This window comes from Xiphophorus hellerii, chromosome 2, assembly GCF_003331165.1.
Source record: "Xiphophorus hellerii strain 12219 chromosome 2, Xiphophorus_hellerii-4.1, whole genome shotgun sequence".
NCBI classification, from domain to species: domain Eukaryota; kingdom Metazoa; phylum Chordata; class Actinopteri; order Cyprinodontiformes; family Poeciliidae; genus Xiphophorus; species Xiphophorus hellerii.
This window is the reverse complement of record NC_045673.1, coordinates 17758641-17770552: the sequence shown is the minus strand read 5'-3', so window position 1 is coordinate 17770552 and position 11912 is coordinate 17758641. Positions and strand designations below refer to the sequence as shown.

At 37.7% G+C, this 11912-nt stretch overlaps 2 protein-coding genes across 5 annotated transcripts in view; both read right to left on the bottom strand.

Moving 5' to 3' along the window:
- Nucleotides 1-2074: 2074 nt before the first annotated feature.
- Nucleotides 2075-8407, bottom strand: mlc1 (modulator of VRAC current 1). Of its 3 annotated transcripts, none has more exons than XM_032549851.1 (12): nucleotides 8120-8403; nucleotides 6499-6779; nucleotides 5247-5336; nucleotides 5056-5109; nucleotides 4844-4945; nucleotides 4641-4742; nucleotides 4476-4541; nucleotides 4274-4390; nucleotides 4116-4172; nucleotides 3350-3472; nucleotides 3026-3187; nucleotides 2075-2834 (listed from the first exon to the last, which is right to left on the bottom strand). In XM_032549851.1, exons 2-12 carry the CDS (start codon nucleotides 6754-6756, stop codon nucleotides 2754-2756), a joined length of 1212 nt encoding a protein of 403 aa, XP_032405742.1. In that variant the 5' UTR covers nucleotides 6757-6779; nucleotides 8120-8403; the 3' UTR covers nucleotides 2075-2753. The 3 variants fall into 3 exon arrangements, with proteins under 3 accessions (XP_032405742.1, XP_032405751.1, XP_032405759.1); XM_032549860.1 differs by having other exon boundaries at nucleotides 2075-2831; nucleotides 8120-8400; XM_032549868.1 differs by lacking the exon at nucleotides 2075-2834 and having other exon boundaries at nucleotides 3271-3472; nucleotides 8120-8407.
- Nucleotides 8408-9922: 1515 nt separating this feature from the next.
- The window catches only part of LOC116734409 (ankyrin repeat and BTB/POZ domain-containing protein BTBD11-B-like), an 80960-nt gene continuing 78970 nt past the window's right edge, over nucleotides 9923-11912 (bottom strand). For both annotated transcript variants that reach the window (XM_032585792.1, XM_032585785.1), the window contains one exon: nucleotides 9923-11899. In XM_032585792.1, coding sequence (XP_032441683.1) covers nucleotides 11690-11899 — 210 coding nt within the window. In that variant the 3' untranslated portion in view covers nucleotides 9923-11689. The remainder of the gene's footprint in view (nucleotides 11900-11912) is intronic.

Genomic DNA, 11912 nt, shown 5'->3' with positions numbered 1-11912 from the left:
TGGTGCTTTCTTACTTTTTTTTCCGCCTCAGAAAGGTTTTTGACTCGCTGCTGGGATCATTTTGCTCCTGTCTCACTTTCTGTGTGTCAAAGTGGGGCTCACCCATCAGACTGAATCTGCCAGCCCCTCCAAGCCAGTTTCTGCCGGCAAGGGAACCCGCTCCTTACCACGCACTGCTTCCAAATATAGACTCCTTCCCTCTGTTTCATCCCTCCTCCTTCCTGATTCTTATGTTGCCTACAACAAGCAAGCTGCAAGATGTAGTTCCCTATCAGCAAAAAACACAAATATATAAAATCAAACACAATGCTTTTTAGCAAAATTTCACAACCTAAAAAATCTATTTCAGTTTGCAGTGTAAATGTTTGGGCCTCTTCATGAATGCTAATTTAGATCTTGAAATGAGAAATAAGCTGATTTCAATTTCTTTCTCATATATAACATTTCAGTAAGATGTTGTTGTTTTGTGTTATATGTGTATATTTATATTTGTATATTAAAACCGTGAAAAGAAAATATACAACACAATATTTTTGAAGTGTTAAAGCTTATTGAGCTTGTCACTGGAAAGGGCAGAAGATGCAAATGTCACTCTTCAAACCTTATCCTGACAAACAGCAGTCACAGACGCCTCCAGACCTTCTCCTAGAGCTCTGAAAGTAAAAGCAACTTGATGTCCATTATCAAGGCCGGAAAGACTGTAAGAAGATAGCACAGGTTTTGCAGGCAGACTGTAATGTCATTAAGAAACTGAGGTTACCCGTAATGGTGGAAGCCGAGCTCGGCTTTCAAAACCACACAAAATAAATCGCAACAACAACAACAAAAAACTCTCACTGTGAAAAGAGGAGGCTGACTGAAAGAAGGGCTCGTCCTCAATGCTCTTTGTATTTACTCAAGTTGTCTTTATCCAAAATAATTGTTTTTGACGATTTGAAATTTTTAAGTTTGACCCAAAAAAGAAAAACAAAACAAAACAAACACACAAAAAAAACAGAAGAAATCTGTAAGAGGTCAAACACTTTTTCGACCAGAGTTTGCTCTGTGAACAGAACAATGTCCTGACAAACAATGGCCTAGGCCTTGAGATGTTGCTTCAGTATTACTCCACCATTTGCTTCCTTATGATGTCATCTATTTTGACAAGTGCACCAGTCCTTCCTGCAGCAAAACACTCACACAACACGACATGATGCAGCCACAGCTCTCACTCTTTTTTCTTTCAAAAATGTAAAAATTATCATTATAGCCAAACACTTTCCTCTAGTTTCATCAGTCCACAAAAAATGTCTCCAAAGATTAAGGCCTTAATGTTAAACTGCAATAAACTTCAAACTGACAGTTTATGTTTCTAAGAGTAATGTATTCTGCCTTACCTGGCAGACTTTAAGCCCTTGTTGGTACAATACTAGCCTGGCCATTGCCTTCCTGCGAAATTGTGCTTGATTCAAATCTCGCTTCGCTGCCCATGCCAGGCTTTCTCCCGTTCCCTTGGATTCCTCTGGTAGAATTTCTACTGGGCCAGTCAGTGTACAAAAGGAGAAGTTGTGAACAACAATGCAGCTTTTCTATGCTGTTTCAAAATTGTAGTCTGCCTGTAGTTTTAGCAATTACAGAGGATGAAGTTCAGTAGCAATTGTTTCTCAATAACTCTCTTCCTCATATCTTAGATGATTTCTTTAGATTTTTTTCATGATGTCACTCAGGGAAGCAGTGTGTTTGAAGTGTTACATTAAAATACATCCACAGGTGTGTATTTCTGTGCAGGTTAATCAGATGCTTAAAAATACATGATATCATCATCTGAGCTTCCCTAAATAGACTAAAGACAAATTAATCTTAAGTGTGTGTAATGTTTTGGTTTCAAAGAGATAATACAAATAATCTCTTTCTTATTAGTCTGTCATTAAACAAAATCATATTCTTGGCAGAAAAAGTTTAGCTCAAATAAAGACAGCCAGAAAAAAAAATGTTTTTTTTTTCTTTTGTTGTTTTTTTGACATTTTAAACAACAGAAGGCATTTGCAGACATTTAGTCATAACAGAATGATTAAACTGGCACCAAATTACCTCAATAATTTCAAAACAAGTTTTATTTGAAAAAAACATTTCAGCCCTTTCTCTTTGCATCACATCTTTGTGTCCGCAATAACAGATCAGCTACTTTGTAATAAAAAAGTTGCAACATCTCAAACCACAAGGACAAAGAAGAACAAAATCTGCTAAGATATATTATGAGTCATTATTCTAAATACGGAAATCAGTAAACATCATTATAAATATATATATCACATTACAGAAGAACTTCTGAAATCATTCTTTCAACTGAGGAAAAAAAATTTTTTTGTATGCATCAAAGTGTAATTTCAAACGTCTAATGATGAGCTATATGTGGACTCAAGCCACAGAACCATTTGCCTCAGGTGATTATTATACATTCTTAACAATAAATGTTTTTTAAAATTATGTTTTCTGATAAAATACTTTCTAAAAATAGTTACAATTAATTAATGGTGCAAAAAAAATCCCTAAAACAGAAAAAATGGCCACAACATTTTTATGCAAATGAAAAAGAAGAAAAGCAACAACAAAGCTCTTAAAAACTTTCTTATTAGTCTTTCGTTCTTTATTTTCAGCTCCACTTTCCTGGGTCATTGCTTTTGTTTTTCTCATTCTTATGGGGTTTTCTTCATCGGTCCCTTCTCTGATTTTTCCTTCTGCAAGGCAAACCTCTGTAGACAAGACAAGATTTCTCACTGGGCCATTTGGACCAAAACTGCCTTCCAGGCTCTGTCTTTGTCGTAATCCTGCAGCGTCCCATTGGGGGTTTGCTGCTGATGCATCATAACACAAAGGAGAAGCACAGAGATTAAAAGAATAAAGTGAAAAATAACCTCTTCATTAATCGCGTTGACGTCATGTAGATTGTCAGTTAACTTTTATGGTGTCAGGAGGACAATTTAAAAAGAAACCGAAATAAAACTGGATGTGACCTTTGGCCTTTTGTGTCCACAGCCTCTCATACCTCATGGTAATGAGTTGCAGTCTGTAAGCTGTCCTCACACTCTGGAGCCCCCATGCGGAGCAGACTCTTGTATGTTGCACAGTGCACCACAGTGGCTGAAGTAAGTACTGCCTGCACCAGCAGCAGCACCATCAGAATCAACAGCAGGATGTCATAGGATTGCTGGAGACACACACACACGCAGACACATGCACGCATAAAAAAAACCTGATGATTTTATAAAGTTTCTCAAGCTGTTTTCAAACCTTTGCTAATTTGTTTCACAGTCAGTGTGAGTTCAGGACTGATGCGTTCTAGTTCTGCACATTTCTTAGTTAAGTTCACCTTGGCTGTAGGCACGTCATGCAGAAAAATATCAATAAAACTGATCACACTGCTAGAAAGAAAACCCGAGGCTGAAAAGAGGAGGGGAGACGTCACACTGCTGATGGCAATCAGCACCTCCACCTGAGATGACACAGAGAGCAAAAACACAGGAAATACGACAAAGAAGTGAAAAGTGCAGGAAATAAGAGGAGGCAGACCAGAAGTGTAAACCCATCATTACTTTCAACATGATGATAGACTGAAGAAAATAGCACAGAATTGTGAAAACTGAAACTTTTGGAATTTAAATTAATGTCAGAAAATAAAAAATAGTTTAACTGATCAAATCCTTTCTTTATTCTGGAAACCTTTGTTCACCTGCTATGGTTTCTTCAGTTTTCAATAAAACTGTCCCATTTGCTGAAATGAAATTATTAATTTAATGACAAAAATGATAAGCTTGATTCTGCCAGGCAAGTAAATAGTTTTGTAACTATTTACAAAATAGTATTAATTACAGGATGAACCACAACTGGGCTCAAAGTTCAATGGGATCAACTGAATTTGGCCATGTATGTAAGTTGGACTGAAATTGGACTGATTTGAATTAAATATCAGGAAAACAATTAATCAGTTTATCTTGTTAATTGAGATGACCAGATTTAACTTAAATGAACTGAATTAAGAATGATAAAAGTCAATTTCCCTTATTGTTTCCTTCCTCTTTTTAATAATAAACTTATTTTTGTACTTGTGCAAGAGCAAAAAATAGTCTTGTACACACCAGACATTTGTTGGGATATTCTGACACAACATGACTGGCAATTGCACTTGGAAAACACTGCAAAGGACAAGAAGCAAGCATTAATTCACATCTGGCTTTCTTTTAAATGAAATTCTGAGCTTTAATTTGTATCAGTGCAAAAGGGCTAGAAAACCTACAGCTACAAGGATCCAGAAAAATGTGACAGACAAGTATGGACCAGGAAGCAGAGCGTCCATGTTGAGGGCGATAATCCCTCCGAACACGGCAGAGATTCCCACAATGACTTCAATAACCTGTGATAACCATTTTTAGCAGTTAAACAACAGCTAGTAAACGAAATGCAATGTCATTTGCAACAAAAGTGAAAACCATACTCACAGAATATGCTTTAAGGAGTCGAGTAGGGAACACCGCAGGTTTTACTACCACAGGTCTGTCATAGGACTTTAAGGTGCAGAGACAGATTGAGAGGGGTTAGGATGGAGGCAACGAAGAAGAGGGCTAAGTATTATGTAGGAAAAGAACAAAAGCAATCAGTCACACCTTTCTGTGGCAGCAGCAGTCATCTGCAGAGCGGGCCGACAGTATGACGGTGGTGGCCATCAACACCTCCAGCACAATCATCAAGATCAGGTTAAAGTTTATCTTAAAACAATAAGAGGAGTGTGAAAAGGGACGGAAATACAAATGCTGGCAAAGAAGAAGAAAATGTTATTTAGAAACAACAGCACAGAGGATGGAGTTACATTGACAGCAGAAGGATTCAAGACCAGTTTACAGCCAAACCAGACAAGACAGGTGGTCGTCACGGCAAATGTCGACACGTAGACAACCTGGAAGTCCGACACCTGCATCCGCAATAAAAAATTATTATTGTTGCAATTTTTTTTTTTTTAAATCTAAGCTATATCTTTTTAAATGAAAAGACATAGCTCTTGTGCATTCAGCCTTTACTCACTGCAACACGTCGTTTCTTGGCAATAGCAAAGCTTGCTATTGCTGCAGGGATACCCTGTGAGGATTAAGCAAATTATATCTATGAAGATAATTTCTAAAATGAAAATAAGGCATTTTACCATAAAATGCCTTATTCAAACGTTAATGTTAATAAACTCAGTAAAGGTGACAGAGTCAACGATGGCCACTCACTGAGCCTGCAGCACAGCGCAAGTAGTCCATGGCAACAGGAAAGACATTTCCCAGGTACAGGGAGAAACCAGATGTGATGAGCAGACTCCCCTGAAGTTTTATAAACACATACAGATAGAGGGGCATATATATATATACAGTATATATACAGATCAATATTGTACCAGTCAACATAGCAATATGATAGAAATGTGATTGATTTGGGTTTTGAAGGATTCATTTGGATCTTCATTGTGAAATTATAGCACCTTGAAGATGGGTTCTGTCTACCCTAATGAAAGTTATTTCAAATAATGAATGCTACTGAAGCAAATAACTTCAATGAACATAGATAAAACACAAAAATAAGAGTTGCACGTGTACATTTACATTTAAGGTGAATTTTCCCAAATCCAGACAGAGTCTAAATTAAATGTACAGTCTCAAAAATATGCATTCAGCTATAATGTTTGGCTAAGAGTTAAAATATTATGTTAAAATTCCCTTAGCAAGTTGCAGTTTGCTGGATTACAGACTTTTCCGAGCATTGACAAGCTTCAGGTATCATGCTGACACAGTGCATACCAGATTATTAGGCAGAAGTAGTAAAGTTTGTTTAAATTGACTGATTTCCTATCAACTTTTCAGTAAAGTTGAATTGCAGACTCTCCAAAAGCTTAATGTAAGAGGCAAAATGTACGGTCCATCTGCAAAATGCTGAGGGTTCTTTAATGGATTATTGTTCAAGCTCCAAAATATGAGGGATTGGAGAAAATCTACAATAAATTCAAACGTTTGTATTAATTCTTGGTTCTGAAACTCATCTAGGATGAATCTGTTTTATTTTCATTTCACTTTGAGAAAAATGCTGTTAAAATGTATCAATAGAAGCCCTAATATAAAACGACATTCATGGTGATGATGAGTGTGTTCTTCTGACCAGCACTTCAAATTTATTTTCAGATAAAAGATTCCTTAAAAAGTTTTAAAACATAAAGCTAACTTGGAGAGATTAAAACAGCCCTGAACTGAGATCCTGGGCAAGAAAAAAACTTACTTAGTTTATTATTGACCACATTTCCTCACTTGTAAAGTAGAAGCACAAAACAAGAATTTTGTTGCCAAATTTCACTCAAAACTCATAAACTGGGATGTTCATTCCTGAAGGGAATAACTCAGTCCCAACTTTATAAGTTGTTGTGATTTGGACTGGACTGGTAAACTCTTCATTGTGCTCCTCTTTTCCTCCTTTCCTGACCACATCTCCTCTCACCCCTATGAGGACACTGTAGAGCCAGGCCCTGTAGCTGAAGCAGGGATGCTTTAGAGGCTCCGGCTGGGCCAGCTGCAGGTCACTGGCCCTCACGTCCACTGTATAGCTGTCACGCTCTGGCCTCTCCCTCTCCCCCCGGTCTGGCCTTCTCTCCAGACTCCTGTCGCCCCTCCGCCCCAATGTCCCATTGCTCCTCTCCAGTGTGGATGTGCGGCTGTAGGTGAACTCTTCTCTACCAGACAAGTCTTCACGCTGCATCTTTTGAAAGAACTGTGGACCAACTTTAGGGAGAGAGCAGAAAACAATGAAAAACAAAGCAACTGCAACTCACAGTGTCTTGCAAAAGTCGTTACATCTCTTCAACGTTTATATACTTGTCCACGTTTCCACCACTGAAGTGCACAGTTTTGAGGTAAAAGGGAAAATGCTTTTCAAGAACTTCAACAACTATGAATCTGAAAAGTGTGGTGTAAATTTAGATAGCCAATCCTTTTTGCTGAGTCTTTATTGGAAAATAGCTCAAGCTTGGTTAGATTTGAAGATGTTAAAAATCTGGGAGAGATTCTTAATTGGACTTTTGTTTGGACTTTGACTGGGCCGTAATGCATAGAAATGCGTTGAGGCATTAGACGTATGTTTGGGGTCATTGTCCTGATGCATCCCCCTTCACAACATCCTGTATGAACTTATATTTAGTCCCACATACATTCCCATAATTTCAAACCAGCTTTCCTGTCCTAGTTAAAAGCATTACCATGGCATGATTTTGCCTCCACTTTGTTTTAAAGTTGAACTGGTATCTTCAGGATGATGTTCTGTGTTAGTTTTCTAAAACATTACATTTTAAATAAAGCAAGATTTGTAGTTGTTCTGTGAACAGATTGCATTATCTGAACTCTGGACCTCTGCAGTTCATCCAGAGTCACTTTTTAATGTTTCTATGATTTAATCTCTTGTTGTTGTCTTGTCTGGCCTGTTAGTTTAGGTATGTGTAAGAAAGTTTGCAATTGTGCCTCGTCTATTCATTTTTAGACAGGAATTGTTGGATATTCAAAGCTTGTGTTAATGTTGTTTTAAGCTTCTCTAAACTTCTTTCCTGAACTATTTGTTTTGTTCCTTGGCCTTCATCATGCTGCTTGTTCACAAATTTCCTGTAACAAAGCACTGAGGCCTTTACATAATAGCTGGATGAGGCAATTAGTCTAAATTACTTAATTTAGGGATATTAGACTGGAAAAGACTGGATACAGAGTAACCACTGTTTTCTATGTTTTCTTAAGCTTCCACTTTATAGAAATGTAATACTTTGCATAAGTCTGTGACATAATTTCCCAATAAGATACATTCAGGTTAACAATTGTAAAATATCAAAACATGGACAAGTTCAAGGGATATAATTACCTTTGAAAAGAAATGTATGTCCTTATGTCAGTAACTCTAAACTTTTTCACTGTCAAATGTAGTTTTACTTGAAGCATTCCAGTATTGAGTTTCAGAAAAAAAGTACATAAAATGTTAAATACACTAACTTTCAGTACACTATAAATTATTGAAAACTAGACAAACAACAGCCCTACTTTTATGTACAAGGATGACAAAATATTTCTCTCTTTATGCTTACCTGTTGTGAATTCCTCCAGCAGAAGTATCTTCTATCAAAACATCACATAAAACGCAGCTTATTTATCTCTGTGGCCTTTCCTGCCTCATCTTCCTCCCACACACATTTACTCCTTCTTTAAGTTCACTCCCTGTTTCTCTGTTCTCTCTCTCTCTCTCTCTCTCTTTCTTTTTTTTCTCTGTCACTACAATGCTTCTCAGAACCAGTTCTAAAAAGTTTTTGGTGCCCTTCAAAGCGCGGAGCTAAAACACATGGCTGTTGTGTTGCCAGCCTACTTTGTGCCAAAGGGAGAGCGCTTGTGCATGACAACAAGGGGGAGGATGAAGGGGCTCGCGCTGGGGGCAGAGTTAGTAGGGCAGACACCCCTGTTTTATCCCTCCTCCTCTTTGCTCCTGCACACAAATACACACTCAAATATGTGCACGGCAGCCCACTTAGAAAATTGAACAATGGGGCCTTCAGAACCAAACAGCTCAGAATGTTTTCACATCAGCAAAATAAGAGTTTCAAATAAATCTCTTTGGGGACAGTTTGTAGTTGTCCTCTTGCATTAATTTCAGTCTCAACTTCCCCTGGTGTTACTTAAGTCCTTCACTCACAGTTCACAGCTCGGTAAATTAAGATGCCCAGCAGCGCTTTACAAAAGAGGCAGCAGAGACATTTCCACGGCTGCATCACATGCTCTCCTGTCTGGCGGAGCTAATCCAATGATGGATCCTTTTTCTTCTTCATAAAAATGAAATTTAGGAATAAAACCCTGCCAATGAGGACACTCTTTGAGTGAATGTTAATGGTGTCTACATGCGGACATGTCCCTGGATGTTGCACCCCAGGATTCCAGTCACTCTTTAGTGCAGCACAGCATTCCCAGCTTCATATTGTTCTCAACCAGCTGCAACCATGGTGACGCCTTAACAACTGTCCCTCAATTACAAACACCGCACACACTCAAAGGGAGACATGCACTTTGCAACAGTCTCCAGAAACATTGGAAGGGATCTGTGAAACTGGCTGACGGAAACAATTCAGCATTCGCAAACTAATGCAATCAGTGAAAAGCGTAAACAAGTGAGTTCAAAATCATAGAGGGAAATAAATCCAGCATTTCAGACGGTGGTCGACAATACTGCCACACCGGCAAATGTTGAAGTTGGTATCTAATGGGTTCACTTTTCACAGTCTCAAGCAGATATGCTGCTTTCAAAACGGAAAAGAAATTAATTGATGCACCATGTGTACGGGACAGTTGAATAGTTATTTTCACCATTTCCTTCACCTAAACTTTATCACAACTACATTAATTGGTGTGGAAAGTCTGAAGTAATTTACTTTTGGGTTACAAAGGCAGCTCAGTTTTGTGACACACACATAAAAACAGAATCCCGAAACCAGTAATATACCTTGCCTAGCCTTTGGTAGCAACAATGCTAACTTTTTTTTATGTCCAACTTCCAAATTAAGTCACCATCCAGGAGAGCCAATAATTTCGCCATCAACACCCAACAAAAAAGGCTTTGGTCTCTTTTATATTCTGGTTCAGGTAAGATGGCGATGGAGCCAAATCTAGCTCTGAAATTTTAATTTCCTAAAACTCAGAATTGTAGACTGAACTTTTGATTGATACCGATTTTATTTATCACTTCTATATAACAGAAAACTCTATTAGCAAATTAATTTTCAAGTTGATTAGCTCTCTTTAACTCAAATGAATGAATGGTTAAAGTTAAAGTCTCTGGGCTAACATTGTTTACAAGGTTTCAATGATATCCTGTTCCTTTAGGTTCCCCAAAAACGAGAATGCTGTTAATGAAGTGTTTTATATCTTTATTTTTGTCACAGATTTCAGGCTATTTGGACCCTACTGCCATGAGCACTGCTGGATCTCACATTAAACCTACCGCCAGCTGAGATCTGACCTTTTGCTGCAGAGAACAAAAAAACAACAGGGCTGCCCTCAAAACTGCTCTTCAAACAGAATTAAAGATAAGGACCCACACCAGATAAAGTTAAAAGCAAATTCTCCGGAAGGAAGAAAAGAAAAAAACGCCTGTAGCATAATGTTCAAATAAACATCCCTGCAGCCTCTCAGAACAAAACAAAGACATTTTTTTTTCACTGCGACACATTAATAGTGACCCACGCTAATGACAAAAGACAATTCCCAAATGTGAAAGCAGCTCCTTAGGTTCCAACATGCAACACTTAAACATTAATCTTTATAAATGAACAAGTTTCTTTTTTACAGCAATATGGAACAGTAAAGACACATGAGAAAAGAAAATCTGTTACTATATACATTAACTTACATTATCAATATCTCTGTTTTATCAACAAAATTTACAAAGCTGTTGAGGAAATAAAATTCCTCTTTCATAAGTTCCGTTTCTTCAGTCTTTTCATTGGTTGTTGTCTTTTGCTAGATTTGTTTGGCTTTACAGAGTAATCTGCACAGATCTGACTCACAAATATACAAATGATCCTCTTTGTACAGGTTGTAATAATTCAGCAAACAATCACAAAATGAGGCAGTGAATCTTCCTCATATTCTGATGGCTTATCACATTATGTAGAAATTGCTTATTGAACCATGTATTCATAAGTGTGTTTGATTTGCTATTGGCAAGTGGAGGTTTACTACTTAATATGACAGTGGTGTTAGTAGACATATATCAACAATTCAAACATATTTTTTTTTACCATCTGTGCTAAGATAACAAGAAGCATGTTAGCAACTAATGAAGAAGAAAGATCACAACACAAAATGTCTGTGATTTTCATATTTCCTTCTAACAGGAAATGATCCCTCACAGAGATACTTTATTTTGTGTCTGTGATCATTTTTTTTTATCAATAATTCCTGCTTTTGGGTAAAAAAAAAATAAAAATCAGGAGGTCTTGAAAAGAAATTCTTCCAAAATAAGAGTATGTATTTTAAATGTAAGAGTAAAATTCCTTATGATCAGTCTGATGTTGTAATGCTTGCCCCCAAAATTCTTCTCTCAAACTCACAAACTAGTGCTTGCTTGCAAATATGCTTTGCTCAGCCATACTATATTTCTGCAGTCATATCCAGTGCTTCCCTCCTCCATTTTGCTTCCCCGTGCTCACGTTCAAAGTTTCTCTCTGTCTGTACTCAAAGCTTTCCTCTCCGCTTGTGTAAACTCCACCTATTAACATTTCCAGGAAATGGAAAGAATGTGTAACTATCATCTTTGAGGTGCAAATGTTTTTTACTATGCAATGCACTTCATTTGTTAGATAGCGCTGGACCACATCATAGAGTCCCTGCTTTGTGCCTCAAGTCAATTCAGTAGCAAAGAGGAAAGACTTGAGCATGCAGGTTTAAACCGTGCAGAGAGAAAATTTGACCTTGAGGAAAAGCATGGAGGCAGGAGGAAACAACATTTGGGCAAAATATATTCAGTGTGAGCACAGGAAGATGTCTTGTTCTGTTTCGGGTTTTGAGGGTGAGCATTACATTTTAGGCTAAAAATAAAGAATGCTTCAATTAATGAAAATCTTTTCTTTTAAATTAAAAAAAAAAGAAAAAAAAATCCCCTATACACGAGTTCAGACAATCGATCCTTTGGAGGAAGACAAGTGGATGGACTGGATGCGGATGGCTAGGGTTTTCTCCAAGGCCTGCAGGATGTCGCTGCCAGGGTTTTCAGGAGGAGTGTCATAAAGCAGTTGTTTGAACGGCTCCAGCTCAATCAGCATGACCATGTTTTTCAGGAAGAAGCCTTCTATGTAGGACGCCAAGTCTGGAGCATCAAGAAACTGAAATGAGAAG

Coding starts and splice junctions, on each gene's coding strand:
- mlc1 (XM_032549851.1), bottom strand. CDS start 6,756: ATGCAGCGTGAAGACTTGTCTGGTAGAGAAGAGTTCACCTACAGCCGC. Junction 5,110..5,246: donor TGCGCTGTGCTGCAGGCTCA/GTGAGTGGCCAT, acceptor TAATCCTCACAG/GGTATCCCTGCAGCAATAGC. Junction 4,946..5,055: donor CCAAGAAACGACGTGTTGCA/GTGAGTAAAGGC, acceptor TTGCGGATGCAG/GTGTCGGACTTCCAGGTTGT.